Source organism: Bacillus rossius, chromosome 1 (genome assembly GCF_032445375.1).
Source record: "Bacillus rossius redtenbacheri isolate Brsri chromosome 1, Brsri_v3, whole genome shotgun sequence".
In the NCBI taxonomy this organism is placed as follows: Eukaryota; Metazoa; Arthropoda; class Insecta; order Phasmatodea; family Bacillidae; genus Bacillus; species Bacillus rossius.
Window position 1 is genome coordinate 363,997,362 of NC_086330.1, and position 24,455 is coordinate 364,021,816.

General features: G+C 37.9%; 1 protein-coding gene across 3 annotated transcripts in view; it reads left to right on the forward strand.

The window, feature by feature from the left end:
* The window catches only part of LOC134528356 (zinc finger protein 664-like), a 32,165-nt gene that overhangs the window by 5,664 nt on the left and 2,046 nt on the right, over window positions 1-24,455 (forward strand). For 2 of the 3 annotated variants that reach the window (XM_063361915.1, XM_063361916.1), the window contains exons 3-6: window positions 4,331-4,485; window positions 7,217-7,308; window positions 18,141-18,361; window positions 23,503-23,586. In XM_063361915.1, coding sequence (XP_063217985.1) covers window positions 4,331-4,485; window positions 7,217-7,308; window positions 18,141-18,361; window positions 23,503-23,586 — 552 coding nt within the window. The remainder of the gene's footprint in view (window positions 1-4,330; window positions 4,486-7,216; window positions 7,309-18,140; window positions 18,362-23,502; window positions 23,587-24,455) is intronic. The other variant, XM_063361917.1, reaches the window with a different exon arrangement.

A 24,455-nucleotide genomic window follows, 5' to 3' on the forward strand; every position in this document is an offset into this window, starting at 1 on the left:
AGAACTTGTACACAGACAGTATACGGGGCAGAAAATGCCCGGAAAAGTTAAGGGGAGGTTGGGGAAAGTCGCGGATCGTCACTCACCAGACAGGGAAGTTGACTTCTATTTACAGATGCGTCGCCAGTCAGGAACTGGATCCCGCGATTACGCGGCTGTGCGCGGTTGATTTCTTCATTTCAAAAGAAATAAATTTAAAAGAAAAATAACTATTACATTTTGTACTATGCAGACGGACTAAACTACATAAAGAAGATTATAGGGATAGCATCCCTTATTTAAGCGACTACATAGTCGGTTGCGGCCGGACGGAAGTCTTGCAGTGTCTCGTCGACTCGCCGATAATCACGAAATGATCCGTCTGCAGTCGCGACGCGAAGTGTCCCACGAAGAACCGCGTCTCGTAATTAAAAGTAAATCTTGAATCAAAAGTGGAGGGGAGGGACTGGGACGTCCGGACCGAAAGGTTCCGAAGTTCCCCGAGTGAGCATCATAAAAAAAACTCTGACTGATGTCTCGAAGTTGGTAGCACTGGCCGACTTTAGCGCTACCTGTTGAGAGGTGTCTGAAATAAAAAAAATAATCGACTCGCCCAAGGCGTCTGCTTTACCAAGGGAATAAAGGGCGCAGTCTAGTGTTGCGCTCTGGCGGCCTACAGGGTAAGTTGGCTGGGCGGTTCGCGAATTTGCCGCTAGGTATCGTGTGCGGTCCATCTTGGCACACACATTTTTTATGCAAGGCGTCCTTGGAGACGGTCGCTGTCTGCTGGAGTTTCTGACCTGTCATTGGCCTTAGGCGGTTTCTTAGAACCGAGAGAGGAGGGGGGTGAACAAAAGTGCAACGACGCTGAGAACAAGTGTCCATGACATGCTTTTCGAGGAGAGAACCTAATACGTATTCGTGACAGTAAAGGCTATGGTCAGCTCGTCTCTGAGAAATGGTAACAGCTCGTCCAGAGCTGCTGTAGGCGGTTTTAATCATGAAGTGAAGTAATGTTACAGGCCTGGGACGTGCCTGTAAGCGAGGGAAATTTTAAACTGGCTGCCAGCAAAGTATTAGATCTGCAAAATATCAGATACGTCTCTGGGAAAGGTGCTTCAGACTACTGGCACAAAGTTTAACTTAGGGGAGTACACCAGCCTAACAAAGTGTAAATCACCCTTTAGTAACCAAATTATAGAGCAAATAAAATTTCCAAAAATAATTTAAAATTATATAAAATTAGAAAAAAAAAGTGTCGAAATACCAAATTTCCGGCACACTCTATATGATAATAATACTGCATATATCATTATTTTCATAGCGGTATAGATATATACAGAGCTGAAATTATCAGAATGCTTTATGACAAAATGGAAATTGAACCTTTCTATGACTGGTACCACAGATTAGTTACAAATAAATAATAATTTATAAGTATATCGTTCATAGTACAATTTTAAGTTCAAACTTGTTACCTATTTGTCAAATAATTCTTGTACAGGAAAAAGACACTCAACCATTAAGAAGTTTGATAGTATTTTTATTAGAGATATTTATATAGTACTGTCTGCATTTTAAATTTTTTAAGGTAATCTGTTGAAATTATTACTGAATGAATAAATAGTTCTGTTAAAAAAGATGGTGGTTTGAGTAAAATTGTCACAAATTTTCTGAAAGAACTAAAATATCTAGACCCCTTAATCAGGAAAACATTTCAAAATGGTCACGTCATGTAAGTTTATAGAGCTAGTGAAAAAGTATTTAAACATATGAATCTCTCTATTGATCTTTGCTTGTGGGATAGCAGCTCTCTTTGTCTTTCATCGCGTACATTGAACCCTATGCAAATCCTGCGAACAAAGGTTTTGAATCTGTAGAAGTAGAGAGAGTGTAACTTTTACCATACTACTTGAATGCATGAGGACTTAAAAAATAAATTAATTTTTGTTGAAAATACAAAAAGTAATTAAAATATATAACCTGTTATTTATTTTTATGTCAATAATGATAATTGTAAGATATAAAAAAATTGTTTTTATTTTAGTCCGGTCAATTTAGACATCCGAGGTTACAAAAATTTGCACCCAGCTGAAAATTGGTAGGATTGTTCAAAACACCATTATAAATGAAATGTGAAAAGTCCTCATCGATCCGACATCTGGAAAAAAATTTACTCGGTGTCAAAGGTCACAAAATCGGGTTTTTCGCGATTTTCAGCAAAACTGTAAGTTTTATTATAAAATTAGCCCAGACAAAAATTGTAGATCAGATAATTATAGGTATATAAAAAATGTCTAAATAGTTTTTTCCTAAGAGCCACTGTTTTTAAGATATAACGATTCAAAAAGTTGAAAGAGTTGTAATCGTCATAATATGCACACATTTCCACGCCACCTTTGAGGTAGTGTACTTAGCACATTATTTTTAATGTGGTTTTTCCGGTAGGCCTATTCCACTGATCTGTTGTGATTCTGTTTAATTTGAAACTTTTGAATAATTAAAGATATTGGCAAGGGTTGAAAATGATAAAAGCGGTGTAAATTAAAAAAATGTATAGGGAAATTTATCTATCGGAATCGTAATTCTCTGATACTTCTGCTTCCTCTTCACCTTGTTCTTCTTCTTCTCCTTGTTCATCTTCTTCATCCTGGGTGCAAGTAAATTTCCCCAATAATGACACATCGCATGTCTCTTCGTTAGCATCAAATGAATCCTCAATTGTTGGTGATTCAACATTGGAGCATGACCGGCCTTGACAATTTGTACATGCTACAGAACAAAACAGTCCAACCTTTTTTTGCAACCACATTTAGCACTACATCCCTTTTTACAGTTGAAAAAAATTGTGTTTAGCAGTTTTTCCGGTGCAGGTGGGAGTAAAGTTTGAACTGGCTCTAATGTATTGTCAATCAACTTCCAACCCCAGTCATTTGGGTCTAGCTGATAACCAAGCCACACTTTAACTTGGTAATATACCTGAAAAAGATGTTGATGAGCAGCCGCTGAGGTTGGAGGAAGACAAGCGAACTGCACTTGTTTTTTATTTCAAGTATTTTTAACGAAACATGCATATCGAAACTTATATAAGCACATAGTTTTTTTAGGAGCTCCATACATAGAGAGAAGAAAGCGAATTCCGTTGGTGATAACTTCTTGTGGAGTTGAATTACTCTTTTTAAAAACTTCAGCATAAATCTTGTTTTTCAAACATTTTAAAAACAGTTGTTTTACCCCTCCTAAAAAATGCAGATGTCGTATCGCAGCCAGTTATTGTGTGTAAAAATAGTGCATGATTTTGACACTTTGCAAAAGTAGATAAATTTTTCGATAAATATATTACTGATTGATGTTGAGCTTTTCCAGGTTTTATAATATTTTATATGTGTAAGTTACACTGACCGATAGAACAATATTTTTACTTGTATTACAGCTTCAGTGATGTATATATGTGGTGTACTTATACATATTATGACGATTACAACTCTTTCAACTTTTTAAATCGTTATATCTCAAAAACGGTGGCTCTTAGGAAAAAAAGAATTTAGTCAATTTTTATAGATAATTATCTGATGTAACAATTTTTACCTGGGCTAATTTTATGATAAAACTTACCATTTTGCTGAAAATCGCGAAAAACTTGTTTTTGTGACCTTTGACCCAGAGTAAATTTTTTTCCAGGTGTCGGATCAATAAGGACTTTTCACATTTTATTTATAATGGTGTTTTGAAAAATCCTACCAATTTTCAGCTGGGTGCTTATTTTTGTAACCTCACCCCTAGTTTTTAGTCTAATTTGACCGGACTAAATGTATGTGAAACTAAGAGTGAGCTTTGTGGAACATTATTTCCCTGCTTTTTTTTATCCATCTGAAATTGTTACACATTTTTTTGTTTCTCTAAAAATTGTAAAAATTATTTACGATACAAGTTACTTTGTTATGCATGGTCTAAATCAGAATGTTAGATTACGAAACCCGGTATTCAAAATCATAATTCTACTTCTTTTACACCTTCTAAGCAGATGTAGGTGTGAAACCCAGGTGCAAGAAGTTATAGTTCAACCCACATGTAGAACGATTCGTTTGCAATACACTTAGTGAAGGGTTTGTTTGGCGGGACAAAACATTTGTTTATATATGGCGAAATAAATATATTTTGTTGATACAAGAAAATATTTTGTAGTAGTAAAAATTTTTTTTTTGCGTAACGTGAGTAATATCTCCTGTAACAAGAACGTCACGTTACTGTTTGGTTGCAGTTTGGTCGCAGAAGGTGCAGACTATGCGAACAAGGGTTCTGTCGTTCAGGTCAAAGATATTTACCCTTTCCTTATTTTTTTTTTTTGCAGCAGGAGAATTTGCAGTCGGTGTACAGGCCGTTCCAGCAGCCGTACCACGCCAGTTGGAGCTCCGCGTCGCAAGTGCCCGAACCCAGCAGGACCGAGTCCGGGATGGGGGACAACACGTTCATTGTTCACAGCGCGGAGAAGTCTTTCTTTACCCAGTGAGTGCTAACCACTGGCAGGGAAAATGTGGGAAACATGGGAAACTCGGGGAATTGACACAGTGTCTGTAACCAAACAGGTAATGTATAGGGACATCTGTATTTCGCGAATACATTTCGTGTCAAGGTATTTCACAAAATACTGTAGCTTTTCTCCTGTGGTTATTGGATGAGGTCGGTGAGAGGTGTCGTTCCGCTCCAGTTTTTTTTGTGAAATACCGTGACATGAAATGAAATCGCGAAATACAGGTGTCCCTAGTAATGTATTATTAATAGTGTGTTTCTGTAATGTCTCTCAAAAACCAGTCTGTATTTTAATCAGAAATTCAAATGTAGTTGAAAACCCATCTGTTTTCATAATTATTTAAACGTAAGAACAGCAACAACACTAGTGAATCAACTGTGTATTCAAAGTTGCTTTGGTTCTGAGCTGTAGCTGTGGCCAAGGCGAATATATTCCCCTTGGACAAGGCTACAACCCAGAAGCCAAGCTACTTAAGGCAGTTTCCGTGAAAGCCTGCGATCTTTATTAACTGTGTACGTATTCATTTAATGATTTAAAGTATAATCAAAAATCAGCGGTCATTCACCTGGGTACAATCAATGATGGATTGTTTCAAAGTTTGAACAAATGTATTGGTTTTAGATCATAGAACTGGCAGGGTTGGTTGCACAGCATTGATGGAAGTGATGGCAGTGCAAACTATGTATGGGGAAAATATATTTTGTCATTTTCACATGTTGAAATTGGTTGGAATGTAAGATATGTTTAGATAAATATTTTAGGTGTAATACAGTAAACTCACAATATTATTCAAGCCAGGATTATCAAGTTTTCAGTTATCCGTGCTTAAATTTAGTTAAATTATTACTCTGATAATCAAGAGTTTACTGTAGTATATTTTTGTTATCTTGCAAAATGGTTAAGGAGACAGTGAAAAAAATATTTGGTTGCACAGGAAAAACTGAGAAAATATTTTAGAGTAATAGTATGAGAACCCTGGAGTGTTAACTACAGGTTTTTAACTGTTCTTCGTTTCCCAGTGTGTGGTTTCAAGGCATTAAAAAGTCCTTATATTGCTTTTGACATTATCTTTGAAAGATTTGTGCAATGGGAGTGCATGACTTGATGTAAGTTATTGGACATATGCCATTGCTAAGAACTTATTCTGTTGAAGAAAAACTAAAAAATAAAAATAAAGAAATAGATAAATAAAACCCAAAAAAGACAAAAAACACAAAATTAAGCAAAAAAATGCTGTTGTCAACAAGGATATAAACACCACAAAATATTCCGTAACAGGAATATGGTCAACAAAACAAAGAAAAAATGTACTACGAGAACGAAAAAACCCCACAAATGATGACGATACAGAAATATTGAACCCAAAAAAATTCAGCACAATGGTTGAAACGTAACAAAAACACGACAAAACGAAAAGACGAAACAAACACAATAGTTTTCCAAAACAGAATAGAACGATACAAAACCCCCACAAATGATGACAGCACAAAAATATTGAACCCAAAATTATACAGCACAACAGTTGAAACGAGACATAAACACGACAAAACGAAAAGACGAAATGAACACAATAGTTTTACCAAAACAGAAACAAGCGACGTTTCGGGAACTGCTATCTACTCCCGTCCTCAGGCAGAGACGCACATGGTACGGGAACACAGGTGTGACTTCAGAATATTTTGTGGTGTTTATATCCTTGTTGACAACAGCAATTTTTTGCTTATTTTGTGTTTTTTTTTGTCTTTTTTTGGGTTTTATTTATCTATTTCTTTATTTTTATTTTTTAGTTTTTCTTCAACAGAAAAAGTTCTTAGCAATGGCGTATGTCCAAAAACTTACATCAAGTATTGCTTTTTACATTGAACAGTCCTTGAGGGCAGGATGCTAGTGTGCTGACTTAACTCTATAATGCCTGCACCCTATTTGTTTCCATGCTTCCTGCGTAGAATTTGAATGTCGCCGAACTGCAATTGTGCATGTCCTCAGCCAGTGGAGTGCCGTCAAATAAGGCATAAAATTCAAACAGTTTGCACCTATAATTTTGCAGGGTTGCTTTTCCGGACATTTGTTCCCTAAACAAAAATTTCTTGATTTTGTCATTCCATGCCACCCATTAAATTTATGCCCAGAAATTTCCAAAAGTTCTGAATATTTTACTATACATTTAATATATGATTTTTATTTATCTTTGTGTCAGACAGGTTCTATCATAAAATTAATCATTTTCTCGTTAGTTTGTCTGGAGTATTTTAAATTGACTTCTGTACAGTGCATTAAAGTGCTACAAACATTTATAAAGTGACCTTACTGGTCATATTTTTACTGCACAGTTAATGTATTTATAGTGATGTATATAGTTTAAAATGAAGACTTATGTCTTATGGAAATAAGCTTTATATTATTTATGAGATTTCAAAATGTAAGAAAATGAAGTAATAAAGTCCATAAAGAGTTGACTTATATTTAAGTCACAATTCAGACTAATAATTAAAAGAATTATTATAGAAAAAAATAATTTTTGTAAGAAACTCCAAAGTATATGTTTTTTCATATCACGTGGAAAAGTTATGTGTGTTAGTTAAGGTTGTATTTTATAATTAAATGGGGCAAAAATTTTATTTTTATGATCAGTTCTTGTTATGCAAGTTGTCTTGTGAATCACTTGTCATTATAACTGGTTACCAGCCGCTGCTTGCCTGTTCAAAGATTTCCTGTTCCACCAGAAGAGGTCGCCCTGCCCGCGGCGCCTGCCAGCGCACCACCAGAGAACGTTCAGAAACCTGATCAGAATTTCGAAGGTATTAACAGTAGCGAGTCCTCGTTTGACTACGAATTTTGAGCTTTCGATGTCATTTCAAATTTTCAAACTTTTACTACGCACTACTAACATTCTGTGTGGATTTAAATATGTACTGAAAATAAAAATATGATAGTTTTGGTATTAGTTTAGGCCATATTTTTTAGTTTACTATAGCTTTATTTTAAATTATAGTTTATAGCAGTGGATGTCATATGGTAGGGGCAATGGGAATGATTTTATCGTGTGCTCTTTTTACTCAGTAGACGTTTACGAAAATCGATAGATTGTAGGAGAGTCAAAAGCGAACATAAGCGTTTTCTGGCTCTAAGATGAGTTACCAGCGGCGGTGTAGTTTGTTGACAAAAACAAACAGTATTGGAATACGAAATTGTGACGTTCGTTGGTTTCAATAGCTAAATATTTGAAATGTTTTTGATATTCGTCCATAGCTAGCAACGGTACTTTTAAAATTGGAGAAGAAATTTAAGACATCTCATGAACGGTCTGTATATAGGCAGAAATATAAACATGAGTGGGAATCGGAACTTCCGTAAGCAAAAGATGAATATCACGCGGTGTGTAATTTTTGTAATTCCGAGTTTGACATAGCCAAAGGAGGACTAAAGGACTTGCAACGGCATGAAAAAAGGGATTACCGCAAAAGAAATTTCGCTTGTGGCATTAGTAGTAGTAGCAGCTCAATGTTAAATTTTGTATCAAAACAAAATCATGGCGTCGTCAATGCTGAATTGCACTGGGCCAATTTTATACTTATGTGAAAATAATTTGCTAGTTAAGCTAAGTGACAGCTTTTCTAAATTAGCGGCCCAAATGTTCCCAGATAGTGAAATCGCAAAGAACTTTAGTTGTGACAGTACAAAAACAAGTCAAATTATTACTCAAGCCCTTGGCTCATGTGCAGAGGAGATTATTACCAACATGAAAAAATCTCAATTTACCCTGCTAATTGACGAGTATACAGTTGTTTCTGTCACCAGACAAGTAGTGGTAATGGCTAAAATTTTCACAACAGAAGTTGAAACTCACCTCTACAAAGTGGTTGCGCTTAGGGGAAATGCAACAGGTGAAAACCTGTTTAATGTTGTCAAAAATTCCTTCGAAGAAGACAACATTACTTGGTAGAATTGTATTAGCATGTCATCGGATGGAGCTAAGTCAATGGTAGGAGAATTTAATTCTGTATTGTCACGCATTCGAGGCAAGCAAGAAAATGTGTGGTTCCTTCATTGTACTTGCCACGTAGTCCACTTGGCTGCATCACATGCTTGCAGTGAATTGCCAGACCTTTGTGAACAGCTAACCCGAGATGTATACACACATTTCAAAGTATCTGGTAAAAGGCAAGATGAGTTTAAAAACATTCAGCAGTTGCTTGATGTACCAGAACATAAAATATTATGCCCATGTTTTACCAGGTGGCTTGCGATGCTGCAATGTGTTGATCGCCTTCTTGAACAGTGGTCAGCTCTTCAAGAATATTTTGATTCAAAAATTGAACCAAGGGAGTGTAATATGGAGTCTGTACAGTGCATAAAAAAGGTTTTGCACTCACAGTCAGCAAATCTGTATTTTCTTTTTTTAAGTGCAACTCTACCACATTTTTTGAAATTTAACCTTCTATTTCAACAGGAACGGCCTTATGTGCGCAAATTATACTCAGAAATGAGTGTCTTGTTACGCCAGTTCACCGCTAGTTTTGTTCATTTCAGTGCAATTCAACAAGCACCTGATATAACAGCTGTTGACTTTGGAAGGCAAAACCAACTTCCAAATGCAGGAATCTTCATTGGTCATGCCACACGAACACATTTGGAAAATAACCAAATAAGCTCATAGGAAGAAACAGAATTTTTCAATTGTGTTCATAAGTTTTATGAGATGGGTACAAAAGAGTTGCATCATCTCCCACTCAAGAATGATGTTTTGAAGAACATAGACGTTTTTTATTTGGCTAAACAACAGTCTCGAGAATGGGTAAAAGTGGAAAACTTGGCCAAAGCATTTCCGAATGTCATCGCAAGCAATGAATATAATTAACTGAATTCTGAATTTGTTACATATTCACTGTGGGATCCACCAGCAGAATTGAGCACTGCTAAGACACTTGAGCCTGACAAATATTGGCATAAAGTGTCACAGTGTGAAATTATTGGGAAAACATGTTTTCCACTGCTTTGTAAACTTGCAAAGGCAATGATTATTCTTCCACACAGCAATGCAGGGGTGGAAAGGATATTTTGTAAGCTCAACCTTATCAAGACAGCGCATAGGTCGTCTTGAATCGCCAATGCTCAATGCTTTGTTGCATATCTCTTCTAGGAAGAATATGGCAGAATTCCAGCCAACAGAAGAAATGAGGAATAGGGCAAAACATCTGAAAAAGTGATACCGTATTTACTCGCATATAGGTCGCGGCAATTTTACCAGATTTGATGGGGAAAAAATGAAATGCGATCTATATTTGAAGAAAAATTTTTTAAAATTTTTGAGGATTTTTTTTGCCATACAGTAGAATCCTGCCGATGCGACCCCCCTCTGATGCGTCCGTTCTGTTTATACGACCGTTTTTTGAGAAACTGAAAAATTTGAGCAGAGAAAGTAGAAAATTTGAGTAAAATTGGCTGAAAACAAGTCTGTTACACTTTGTTGGGCGCTATGTGTTCACGTTTATCTTGGCGAGAGCTGTACTGTAAGCAGGCAGGCATACAAAAGACGGCTAAAAATAGATACCACCCCTCTAGACTGTCCACGCGGCAGTGTCTAACCGAGCTCGGCGCGTCCACTATCGTGCACGAAAAGCCGTCTCAGCTGTGTTATGTTATCTTACCCGCCCGCACGAAAAGCCACTGTGGTAGCTTTTGCGAGAGCATAAGAAACTCGTCCGGCCAGGCTGGCGGTAGCGGCGGCTTGACGTCATATGTGACGTGATGCTAACCTCTCCCATCCCCTGCTAATTCTTCAAGGCTCATCTATCCCACCCCTTTTCCAACTAACATTTAAACTTTCTGCGTGAGAAACTGTCAGCATCCTCCTCCCCTCCCACACCGCGTGCGGCAAAAGCCAGGTTGTGTAGTCCATTCTCGGTAAAATAAATATTTTTATGGGCTTATACGACTGTCCTTCGCCGTTAATAAATATTTTTTAAGTTTAAGTTATTATGATACAATTTGTTTATTAGTCACACAGCAGTTTCTGTTGAAAAATCACTAATACCTCGAATTTTATTGAATAGAAAAATTTAATAGGGCCGTAAATATATTTATTTTACTGCATAGTTACTTTTCCATCTGCATTCAAAAGTGTTTTTTTTTTCTTTTTTCTTTTTTTTACGCTGTGAAGGGTCGTGGAAAAGATAATTGCTTGAGCTGTCAAAATAAACATCGCTGACGGCAAGGGCGGGAGCGCATCCTGTCGGTCTGTCGCTGTGATTATCTACTCCAAAAACATGTCACAGCATTTCAGGATAGCATTGTTCTTATATCTTTCGTTTATAGCCGAATGTTTTCTACCTGATCCACACAAGTTCCTTCGCCACGTTTTGAACGAAAATAACAACCAGCAGGCTAGCATAGCCGAACTCACGTGACGTGAATTCACTTAGCGTGAGTATTTATCGGAACCCATAACGAAAACCGCTGTAGATTTAAAAATTCATAACAGGCCATTTTTATACGTAATTAAATTTACTACAACTTTTATTCTGTGCATTTTTTCAATACAAAGCACTGTTTTCGAGTTATAGTCTACAATTAAGACATTTTAAGAAGTCAGGACTTCAATTTTCTATATTCAGTTGTTACGAGTACTTGTTGTTACAACAATTTATCACGCCATTATCAGCTCTCGTAGTAGCGGAGTTTTACAGTACCCGTTAACTCTTTCGTGCACGGCGCGCCGGTTGTTCGCGTCATTAAATTACTGGTGCAACCTATATGGGGGGAATCTTAAATACCAAATTCAAGACCTCAAGTTATGGGTGCGACCTATATGCGAGTAAATACGGTATTTAAATACTGCCAGTGGTGAAGTGTAGGCTATGTGTGTGTGTGTGTGTGTAAATACTTGTATAAAGTGTTAAAAATTGTGATGTTTTGATTGAAGTATAGTTACGTACATTATGATTGAGTAATTTTCATCAAAATTGCATAATTTTTTGTATTGTTTAATGTACAGGATTTTACAGAATATTTTATATTCAAAACAAGAATATTACAGGATATTTCACCTTTCAATCAAGGATGTTGTTTTCAAAGTGGTGGCAGCCCTGCTCTATTTTAAGAATTTTTTTCTAGTGACTTCTGAGCTCAGTAATAGGGATGAGCCCTACAATCGATAGCGTCCCTGACTTTCGCAGAATTCATTATATTCTAAGTTACATCCATGTATTACGTAAGTGTTTGATATTTGAAAATGGGATCATGATTACAATATTAGTGATGTTAAATTTTAATTGATAATGTTAACATTTTATATCAATAGAGTAGTTTCAGTAAGTTGGTGGTACAATATGTAATAAAAGCTACTGTCGTATTTAGTTGAATGCTGTTGGTCACAGTAGCACCTTTGAATATATGTACTGAGCCGAAAATCAGTAATTTATTGGCTCAATTTTTCAACTTTTATTTATTAAAATATTTTTGCTTTCCCATAAGCTAGAGTACCTCATCAAAATTTATTTTCTCATCTATACCACCCAGGGCTATACATATTAAAACTTTACTAGTGGGTTTTAGAGAGTCTCAACGTCTCAGCAGAGACATGCAGACGCTTACACGCAGCGTAGGCTAGCCAAGTCAATTTTATCTCACCGGCATGCAGGAACAGACATGATAACTCTCCCTGCCTGACGTGCCTTCCGCCTTGTTTCTCACGCAGGGGTACCTGCCTCGTCAGGCGAGCCTAGCTCGCTTTCCCAGGTTCGAGCCCCTGGCGAGCAAAGCGGATGTGCTGGTCTCGGCATAAAACAAGCACTTCCCCGCCACCCCTGGCCCTCTTAGGTTTTCTGCTATGCTTCCAGGAACCATGACCGAGGCAAGACCATGCCCCTTCCCTCGTCAACCCCTCCTCTCCTTTAGGAACAAGCCACGCCTATGCTTGCGCTCCACGCACGAGGCTTGTGCGCGATCTCTCGAGCACAACCGAAACTAAGCATGCTAATGTCAGTTTCTCCCGCCAGGGAACACCACCTTCCAATCCCCCTTTGCCTTACACGGCATACAGCAACGCCACCGCTCGGTGCGCTATCTCATGGCGCCTGTCCCAACTAAAGATGGCGCTCATAGAGAGTTTTATATTTTTCTTGTGGCACAAGCCCTGACCAATCCCAAGGTACTTTTCCTCCCATGGCCCGCTTAGCTCCGCCCACTCTGTTTCTCTCTTCCCCCCTCCCCCTTTTCGGTTTTGAGCCCATGCAGGAACTAAGGGTCTCTCTCAAGTAGAGAGAGTCGACAATCTACTGTGGTACAGGGAGCATCCTACATCTGCCGCGCTACTTCTATCGCGACCGCGTCTCTCCTACTGAGAAGTCGGACATCAAAGAATATAGGATGTAGTCGCGACGACCAGGGGAAAATCCCCTTACAATTTTAAGTTTAAACATCATATTAGTGTTAGTGTTTTTCTGGCGAATTAAGTGCGTGCAACTGCGCTAGTGGACGTCTACCATCATGGATAGATAGTACCACCGACCTACCCCACAATTTGGTGAGTAGAGATTTTAGTGCCCTTTTGATTTCCTGTTTTCTTGAGCCCTTTGTGGCCGAGAACTTTCCCACTGGCCATAACCACTTAATAACGCTGTGCGAACTTTTGTTTTCACAGTGGGGTTTTTCCATCCCCAGTGATGGGTAGACAACCACATCTACCCGCACTGAGTTCCTGATTTCGGCCATCTAAATTCCACGCATCTTGCTGTTAACTTTAGTCCGCTATCCGCCCCGTCACGCCGTTCGGATGTCAGCACTTCGCATGCAGCTAAGTCTATGTTTGGAAGACACAATGTAAGAAATCTTAAAGTTTTAAATTCTCTACGAACAATTTGCGAACTATTCAACTACCAATTAAAGAAAAAGGTATAAAATATAGTAATGAAAAGTACTTGTCAATCCAAATAATGAAAAATTGTTTATTTTTGATTTTATTACTCTGAAACCTTGTTTGTGCAACTTGCTTTAAAATAAATGTAATCTGTAAAGTAATTATCAAAGTATCCGCGGCCGGCCTGCGCGTGTTAAAATTCAATTCTATTATAATTTAATGTACTAAACTTTGAGTTTACTGAACATGTGGATTTTGATAAAAATATATATTGTCACTAGTTTGTAAGTCATTAAAGTGGTGACCAAAAGTATTAACTACCATACCTATTATGAAAAATCTGGCTTGTTCAAAATAAAATAAGTTAACCATTAAAATAATCTAGAAGTAACCAGATTTAAATGTTTTATTTATATTTTTATAGATTACGATCCACCTTAACATCCACCAAACTTTTGGGGTGTTAACACCTAAATTCTTTGTATTTTACCTGTGTTCCGCCTCTGTTCACTGTTCATATGTCTTCTTGACGTATGCCATGGCCCGTACGTTTCTAGGCCTTTTTGTTTTTTTAACCCTTTCACTCTAAAATTTTTTTTATTGGGTAAAAAAATTATTGGCTATGAAATTCTTTTTTAAAATGACTTATTTACCCTAGAAATAGTTTCATAAAAACGAATATTTAATTTTTTTATACAATTTGATTACGTCCATTGTAGTGGACATATAGAGTCAACAGTGACAATTTAGAGTGAAATTATTTTTAATGCTGCAAGTAAAAAAATTACAATAAAATCAGTAAACATACACCAAATTTGTTACAGACACAGAAAATTCAAGTCATATATTAGCATAAACACTGTTTAAGACATTTATAAGTGATATTGATCCTCAAATTGAGGAAATTACATGTTTATAATAATTCCATTTACAAAGGTTTTTATGCTTCAGACCGTGAACGCTGATTTGAAACATGTCCCGTCTTTTACAGAGCATACAAAACTGTACACTTATTACAATTACATTTATTACCCTTGTAATGTATAAAAATAAAGATAATTGTACAACAAAATTTTTTTTTCAGTCATTAGATACACGATCCATGGAAAACGTCTGTGGAAATTTCTTCAAACACATATTTGGCACAAATAAATTTACACTTATCACAAAAAATTCTTTAGCCAAAGAATAATTGTCAGTAGCAGATGATATGCACACTGAATATATCTTTCAAGAAAATTACACTCTGACTTGAAGATTTTTTCTGTAAATTTGAAGTCAAGTTTATATGAAAATTCTTGAAGCAGTTTCTTCCTTACACGAAACACAAATGAACTTTACATTTATCACAATAAACATGTGTTTTTCCAAGACATTTCTTTTCTTTACAACGTGTTGCTTCTTTGGCATCATCATACTCTGGCATATGATCTGTCAATTATTTTTGAACTTCTTCCAGTGGTCGCTTTTCAAGAGATTTGCACTTTACTGTTGGACTATCACTTTGCCTCGGGCGCCCTCGGTTTTTTGCAGAACCTGAAGTAGGTCTGTACATTTTCACCAGTGACTCGCCTAACCTCAACTTGAAATGTAAAAGATCAAGTAATTTCTTGTCATTTATGTGTTTGTTGTCCTGCTTGTACTCGAGCCATGAATTCACGATAGCCATGTCTATTGCATGGAAAACATACGTAGGGTCTACTTTCTACTCTTCAAGTAAATTCTGTAGAGTGAAACTAACATATCGTATTTGTCAACCCCACCCATGCTTTCATTGTACATTTTGACAAATTGTGGACGTTTCACATTTACATGAGATTTTTTAGTTTTGTCCCATCTCTTGACTTCATCACATTCACCAGTGCCGATGAAGTTGGATGCCAAGTGTACACTGCGGTTATCAGTCCATTTCACGAGAACTGCTTCTCCATCTCGACTCACAAGCTCTTCTCAAAATCCACGCCCTGTCTTGGCTGACTCTTTGTCACTCAAAAATTGAGGCTTACCAAACCTAGCGACACGAACAGTTCCAGCAATGTGTAACTTCTGCTGCCTGAGTTGTTCAACTAAGTTGTAGGTATGAAAATAGTTATCACAGAAGAGAATGTGATGCTCTTTTGTCAGTCTTATTGACAAGTGTATCACTATTGCTGCACAAAAACCAAATGTTTTCAGCACATTTGGGTCGATTTCAGTGCTACTACCCTGATAAAGAAGAAAACCATAACATAAGCCACTTTTCACACAAAGAACAAAGTTTTTTATCCCCCAAGGATTTGGCTTTCCTCGCATGAACTGTTTTGTCTGGAGTGTTCCTCGAAATGGAATCATTTGCTCATCTACACAAACATTTTGTTCCACATTCAACTCTAGGCAACGACAACGTACTGCATCATAAATCAGCCTGACTTTATAGAATTTGTAAGTATTATCGTTTGGTCGTTGCAAATTGTTTACAATGTGAATATGTGAACGTAGTTTGTAAAACCGATCTACTGTCATAGTATCTGGAAAAATGTTTACTTGTAGTGATTTTTCCCAGTACATGCTTATCCTGGGATACTTCAGACAACTCATGACTGCGTGCAACCCTATAAAAGCTCGTATCTCCAAGTCATTTGTTGGAATAAAAGAAGTCCCTTGTTGGAGAGCAAAGATGTTGGTCATGGATGAAATAGTCGAAATGTCTTAATCTGAAATGTATCTACTAAAGTACTGAACAGGGGTCAATTCTGATATTCCACTATCACACACCTCGGAATCATTCCACTCAATACTTGGTGGGTCGAAAGGTCTTCGCCTCCACCCTATATCCTTTGTTTTGGTAAGTTGTTTGTAGGAGATGTAAAATCTCTCTGAGGAATATCTTCTTCAAGAGTGTTGTAGGCATTCTCCAATAAATCGAAAATACGTGCCACGTCTTTAGGATCCGACAGATTGAAACGTTCTGAAAAACAAGTAAACATAAAGTTAACTCTTCAAAATGTAGTAAAACAAATTATTCCTGTTTCTAAAATGAAATTTATACTAGAATTTATTTTGTAGACAGGTGTAATTATTAATTATACATTATTCATACATATATGTAAAGTTTTATAATATTTATTTGCATGTATATCAAATAAATTTCCATTCCAGTGGACAAAAGTATTTAAAAGGCTTGAAGGCGATTTGCAACTCTTCAAACGATATGTCCATTCTAATGGACAAACAATTTGAAGTCATATTATGATAAAACCTTTAGATTAACAGTGGTATACATATTTTTACAACTTCATTCTATCTTAGCAATGCAATCACAAATGATAAAACATTTAAAACCACTTAAAAATAATATTAAAAATGTAAGGACAAAATGATGATACCTTGTCTATTGCGCGCCATGACGACATGCAAGAGATAGAGTGGCCAGGCAGTTCCAACCTTCGTCACAAGATAGCACCACACGTCAGGTAGTGCGCTGGGTTGAATAAGGGTGCGTTCCAATACTTGTGTGGAGCAAAATGCCGCTTAGTTTGAAATAAAACTTCGTTCAAAGTTTGTGTCCATTACAGTGGACACCAGGAGTGAAAGGGTTAAGTACCTACTAAGTCTACAGGAACACAGGTTAATTACAGTACTGTATAGAAGTCGCGAGTGGATAGGATTTACTCTACGTTTTTCAAAAGCGTATGATGAGCAGCTTGGGAACTTCACCGCTGCACTGCGCTGCCGTAATGCCCTGTATCGTCTTAGTTGTTATTTACACGTTAGAGCGCAGCACTGTCGCCCGCTGTCATTCCCCGCACCCCTCATCCATCATTCACTGCAGCTCAACGTCGTTCAACGGGAGGGGGAAGGGGTGTTTGAAGAGTTTGGCACTTGTCCGCTAGGGACCACCACAAGTCGATGCCTTAGGATGGTGGCGATTGCGGCGGTGAATTAACCAACTACCTCAAAACTGTATTAAAAATTTTAACCTGGGCTGGCGACTTCTATACAATATATATATTCAAAGGTAGCACTAATGTGTGATAAGGCTTTACATGTAAAAAAAAAACAATCTTTCCCTTATTTAGGGTGGAAGCAGCAAATACATAAGTGTCAGTCAATCAGTATATAGCCTGTAGATAAAAAAAATACTAGGCAGTGCCATTGGGTTAGTTAACTTCTTAGAAAAGAAATTATTCACCAGTATATTACCATTCAGCTGTTACAAATAATTATTTTACTTAAATTTTGAGTTATCACAGTATTATTTGTGGGTGAATGAAAAGAGTGATCCATCTTAGAATCGATGGCTCAGACTGTTTGCTTATCAGACAACACTGCGACACAGTGTGCCGCAAACTGTATTGTCATCATAGCAGTTGCGGGCCTCGTGGTCCGTATGCCAGAACAAAGCATCGAACCAAGGGCCCGCGAAGAGTTCCAGGCCGCGGATTGCCGCCCACTACCTCTTGTTTTAAAATAAAGTTTATGTGTGGATGTCTGTGAAAATATGATGCTGAGTTACTTCTATAGTGTTGTTTAACTTTAGAATCGATGGCATCCAAGAGCTATACTGCTACCTGTGGCTTAGCATTTTAAAAATACACTGTGGCAGGGTCAGGTGCCGGAACCCACCTGATGAAGTCTTTACGCTAGCAACTCTATCGAAGTCATATTACAAAATGTGTAGAACCATGGAATATAGGATTAAAAACTTTTAATTCATTCTCTTGAAACGCTCAGCTCGTACGACGAGACTAGACGGTCACGCAGATCAGCTCCAGCACGTGCGTGTTCCTGCAGACAAGAAGTACGCGGCGGCGGCGGCTGGCGCGGGCGAGACGCGGCCGTGCGGGACGTGCAAGCCGCCGGCGAACGCGGCGCGGCCCTACGCGTGCCCGGAGTGCGGCCGTGCCTTCGCCCAGCTGCACTCTCTGCAGGCGCACGTGCGCGGCCACGGCGCGGAGCGGCCCTACGCCTGCGACGTGTGTCGCAAGGGCTTCACGCAGCTCAGCGCCCTGCAGGTGCCCGCCCCCTCCTCCCTCGTGCCGGGACCACGGCAGCGCGGAAGCTTGACGCGAACACGTAACACATCTTTCACGTCAGCACGACGAAAATGGCGGACGCAACAGACTTCCCAATTAGAAATATGAAATGCATTTCAGAATTTTGGTTTTCGAAAGATGGTTAAACTAGTGCATTGGTAATTACTATGCCCGGCAGATATCTTGGCGTCTGAGCTCCCTAGTCCTGTCTGGAGGAGAGGGGAGGGCTAAGAGGAAGCGATACCCTATTGTCAAGGTCAGCGGCCAGGTTTTTACTAGCAGCACAGAAAACATTCGGCGCGTGACTTCTTACACTACGTAAGTCTTTATCGACTTCCGTGGGGGCCCCAGGGCGGTAAGGCCTTTTGGCTAAGAGCGCTGGGTTACCAAATCAAAAGTGAGAAATCCTATGAATTGTACTTGTACTACATAAGTGTAACATTGTGTAAATTGCAGTGGTTGTGCTCGAATATTTGTACTCATCTGTCAGGAAAAGTAACAAACTATTATCTAAACCTGCAACGTTTTACTTTGTCCCATTAATTATTATGCTAACCAAAATTAATTGAAATGTTAACTCAGTAACTAGCGAAAACCAGACACGATTTATTTTGGAAAACTAGGTCACTTAGTATGTAAAATAAATTTAAAACTATGATTCTCAATTCATTGTGTTCTCAAAGCTAATTAAAACAAAAGTCTTACAAGAAAAAACAAACGACCAAAACATTACGCAATTGTAGCTCTCCGCGCGAAAGCTATCTCACAGTTGATGACGCAGGAGCCAGTCTAGCCCTTATCGTTCTCCGGTTTCCGTACCTAAAACGTTCAATTTAGCGCTGGATGTACATTTAAGTAAACATGGAGCTTGTTATGTTATATTTGCTGCTCTAACTTCATGTCAATCGTTTAGGAAACACCTGACCACCAACGTTAATGGCATTTAAAAAATGCTTGTGTATGTGTGGCTTTATATTTTAATGCACCTATAATCGATTATTTATTATAAATGTAAATACAATTTGCATTGTACTTCCACTTTAGAATGCATATTATAACCTTCAAAACCTCATATATATTATATGATTTGTTTAATGTAAGTATGAAGTTCTCTTTCCATGATAATTGATTGTATTAGGTGACGAAAAACAAAATTAAGTTAAAATTAATTACTATTATTACTATTCTTATTACTTTATCTAGGTACTCCCGTTTCCCCCGTTCTGTCATTTCGTCAACGCTTCATACTCATCATTTCTCCACAATAGGCTATCAAGACCTTACTTGTTAATAACCGCCCAACTCACACACACACACACCCTAACTGCCCAAATATTTTACTCCACTATACACTACGTAACAGTAACGTAGTAAAGATATATTTCCATTGTTTATTAAATACTTAAAATATCTGTTTTTTTTTTTCTGGCGTAGTCTGTGGGTCATGTGGTCGTTCTTTGCTGACTTTACGAATCCTTACTATGGACCGTTCACTCACACCCGTGTACTTCGCTGCTCTTGCTGTCGGTCTCTGTAAAGGCTCGAGCAGACATTTATTTTTCGCTTCTTCATCACAAAACTGCATCACTGTTTTTATTATTTCCCGCTCTCCGCTATGCATTACTTTACCGCGCCTCTGCGAGCTGCCACATTCGCCTTCCATTTTCGGGTATACACTGAAGGACGATATTTTCCTAACAGCCACTACACGGCTCTCGGCTACGTGTCACCTGCTTACCCCCTCTTCTTTCTCCGGTCCCGCTGTCCCCGCATCCCCGCGCTGACATACGCCAAGATAACTGCCGGCCACAGTACTAATTATGTTATTATTATTGAATTTTTAAGGTTTTGTTTACTAAATTTATGTCTGAAATGGTTTACGCATAGTGATTTTTACAACAAAATGTTAAGTTTGAATGAAACAAATTTCTCTCGAACATATCACTAAATAAAAAAAAAAACAACAACCTGCGAGCATTCATGGTTGTTTGTATGTTTGGTACATACGTAAAGGCAAGAAACATTTTGTATGCAATAGTTTATTTTTGGTTATAGTACGGGTTATAATTGTATGTTCATAACTACGGAATATTTTGCTTTTGCATTGACATCGTCTTCGCATCACGCGCCGTACTGTTGTAATTTGATTCCAGTGTTAGGCTGAATGGATTATTTTTTTCTGGGAAGTTTATTATTGTTTTGGTGTTCGTGTTGACAGTGAGGTCGCTCGGGACAAACACCATTCAAATCTAGGAAGCCAGGGTAGGAATGGCCAAGACCTTTGTTAAGAGTCAAGATATTGAATGGTTTTACAGTTTTATCAATTTTGTTTTGAAGAATTAAGATGTAGTTGTTATAATTTTTATTGTTATGAATTTTTGTACAGTGGAGTCACGCTTATCTGAACCGTGGTAGCTGGAAAATTCAGCTAATCCAAAAAAAAAAACAAAGTAAAAAGTATTTTTAAAAAGTTTAATTTTTTGTAATTTAAAATTTTTTTTTGGTGTTTGACCCAATGATTAACATTTTGAGTGCTTGCTTGTAAAAGTGTATTTGACTGTGTTCTATGATAACTTAGTACTTGTAGAGATTTTTTTAATACAAGCTGTTGTATTATGGCAATTATTTGGCTTATCCATAATTATGGTAATTAAAATAGGTATAGACCCCAATTAGTTTGGATAAGCAAGACTTCACTGTTCATTAATATGTTACTATTATCATGTATAAACATATAAAATAATTCAAATTGTGGCATATAACACATTTTTAGTTTCAATAAAAGAAGAAAAGTTATTAGGGAATCATTAGTCATTAGCAGTGGGAAATAAATATTTGACTGATTGAGTGGTTTTAGGTTTTCTTTCTGCTCTGACACTGGTTCAAATTTAAATTTTGCCAATTACTAACATCGTTGATATAAGTATCAATCTCTTGACTTTTGTTTGCACTTTTGTGAATTTGTCACTAACTCCTTTTGTTTTTTTTATTCTCTTGGCAGCACCTCCATGCTAGAACTAATGGAAACTCCATTGAAGCAACTAAACTGGTGTCCATTTTGTGCAACAAATTAAAATCAGAAATGTGCTTCAAGGGACCATCCCAGAAATTTGGGAAACCAAGGATTTACCTTTGCGACATATCACTCTCTGTTTTACGTCCCTCCCCTTCTTTTCATACCCTTTTCATGATCTCTTGTGACTGCGACAACAATGCCTCGTGATTTCCCAGTAGAACTGTCATGCACACTGAAATTTTGTTTGGCATTCAAAAACTGTTTTTTTTTCTTCTGTTAAAAAAGTTATGAAAATCAATAATTCCATGTATCGTGCATTGTTTTATACAAGTCATGGTCTTGAACTAACATGATTGGTTACTTGACAGCTCGCAGGCAACCTCGGTCCCATGTTTGCTCGACACTTCCACACTGTTCCCTCTGACAACCTCTCGTGCCTTGTGCACGGCCCGTCGGTCAGCGTAGGCGGGTGTCCTAGTGCCCTCCCCCACCGCCTGATCCTCGTCATGTCCCCAGCGAACTCGCTGACGGGCTCTCGCATGTGAGCTCGTGGCTGGAGGGTTTCCTCTCGCCAGTGCATTCTCACAGTTCCGCCCCACATTCGTCATGCCCTCGAAGTTGACGAGACGTAAAATTAACACTCAGTCAATCTGTTAATCCTACTTTCTTTCTATCTTGAGTTTTTTCTAGCTCTTGTTGATCACAAAACATTAATTTATAAGGAATTATACTAAAAATAGTGTACCGTATTTACTCGCGTAATGTCCGCAGTAATTTGGCTACATTTTGACAAAAAAATGGGGTGCGGATATTATGAGGTGAAGTCAGAAAAAAAATTTTTTTCCTCAAAATTTTACATGTTTTGTGTAGAGTAAAAAAATTGTTCTCACATAATTAGTTTACTAGCAGAGCGCTGGTGACTGGCGACCCTCCGCAGCGGACGTGAGAAATGTGACAGGTGTCGAGATAATTGGGTGCCGTGGAAGTGGAAGACGCCACTAATTTTTTTTTTCTTCTCTCACTCGCGTGTGCGCTCTTACGTTCAGAAGCCGCAGCCAGCCTACACAAAATAAACGCTTTGCGTGAAAAGATATTTTTTTAATCTTTCATTGTGATGGCCACTGACGGCACGGGGCAGATGTCTAATGTCTGCATTAGCCGGTGCTGGCGAGCCTCCCTCCCTGTCCCTTGCCCACTGTGTGTATAAAAACAACATGCGCATGTACCCCCACCACTTCTCCGCTACCTCCCCTACTTTGTGACGTAGTGTGAGTTGACGTGTACTGGCTTGTGCTATATATAGCCCATCCCCTTGCAACTCGCGTGACGTCGCAGGCAGCTGCACAGTGGAGTTTGAGTTTCTGAGTCTGGACGGTTTCACCGCGCTACAAAAACCTCTCAGCGACCGCTCTGGAGAAATGAACAACTCAAGGTCAAAGCATTGTTGACAGCGTCGGTAAATTTCCATCCCGTTACTGTGCCTTTCAGGGGTGGCCAAGGTTGCTTTATCTGGTGCGGACTTTATGTGGATTTTAAAAAATTCCATTTCAAGTATTTAAAAAGAAATGTGCGGACATTATGCGATGGCGGACATTATGCGATTAAATACTGTATTTCAATTTATCTAATTTTCAGGTTATTAAACTACTCGAATACATTAAATCCTGAACTCACAATAAAAACATAAATACATAAATGATAATGCTGTGGAATACTACTACTTAAACATCTTAAAGGCCAAAGTACCCATCTTAAACCAGATGTATAGCTTATGCAGGAAAATAATTAGGGGTTTTATCCTTAAATTTGTAATGCAGTGTCATGATAATGGAGTCTCAAGTAAATTCTCATGTTTGCAGTATGTTTTTGACTATTTTGGTCACAGTATCTAGGTAAGTAGGAGTGCACAGTAAGTGCTTACAATAAAGCTTTTGTCATATCAAACTCTTAAATATGCTAATACTCTAATATGCATGACCTGTAGCGGTACAGAAGCCAAGCATGTTAGATGTTTGGTTGAACTTAAGTATGGCCGCTTGCAGTGCGTAATGCTTTGTTGTTGGTAAATTCGCAGCTGACGTTGCGGTGGTGGTTGGTTCCACAGGTCCATTCGAGGACTCACTCTGGCGAGAAGCCGTACTCCTGCGAGCAGTGTGGCAAACGGTTCACGCAGGTCAGCGCTCTGCAGGTGAGCGTGTTAAGCTGTGTGTGGTGTGTGAAATTACCTTTGTGGGTGTTTTCAAAGTTCATTCTTCTGCTTGAAATCCCTAATGGAAAAATTTTATAAAGAAATGTAGCAGCGTTCCCACGGACTAGGGAAATCTGGCCAACAAGGAAAACTCAGGGAATTGAAAAGGTCTTTTCAAAACCTGAAGAACACAGGGAAATCAATATAATGTTATTTGCCAAAACTGGATTAGTAATTTTTAGTATTTTTTTTTTAAATTTCTTTAATGTATAAAAACCTTTTTCACATGTTTGTGAAAACTCAACTGTTTTCATCATTAACATACATTGAAGAAACAATCAATGAAATAACGCTATTGGTTTAATGATTTGAAGCACTGTAAAATTTCGATAGTCACTTCACCTCGTCACAACTAAAAATGTATTTTCTCAAAGTTTGAACTAATTTATTGGTTTTATATTACAGATCTGCATAGCAGTTTTTCATTGCATGATACGGGAAAAAGTGTGTTGTTAAACAGGCAGATAAACTAGTAGAAGAGTGTGAGGACCCTGATTTAGGCACCACATTTAAGTATAAAAACCCTAATTATTTTTCTGCATAAGCTATACATCTGGTTTAAGATGGGTACTTTGGCCTTTAAGATGTCGAAGAAGTTTCCATAGCATTATCATTTATTTATGTTTTTATTGTGAGTTCAGGATTTGTGTTCAAGTAGTGGAATAACTTGAAAATGATATTCTGTCTGTGAAACTACTGTTGTAATGAATGTATTTATAATAACTGTTGGGCACTATTTTTATATACCTAGGAAGCAATTAATTTATTAGGCTTGAACTGTCAGTGGATCTGAAGAGGGAAAAAACTTG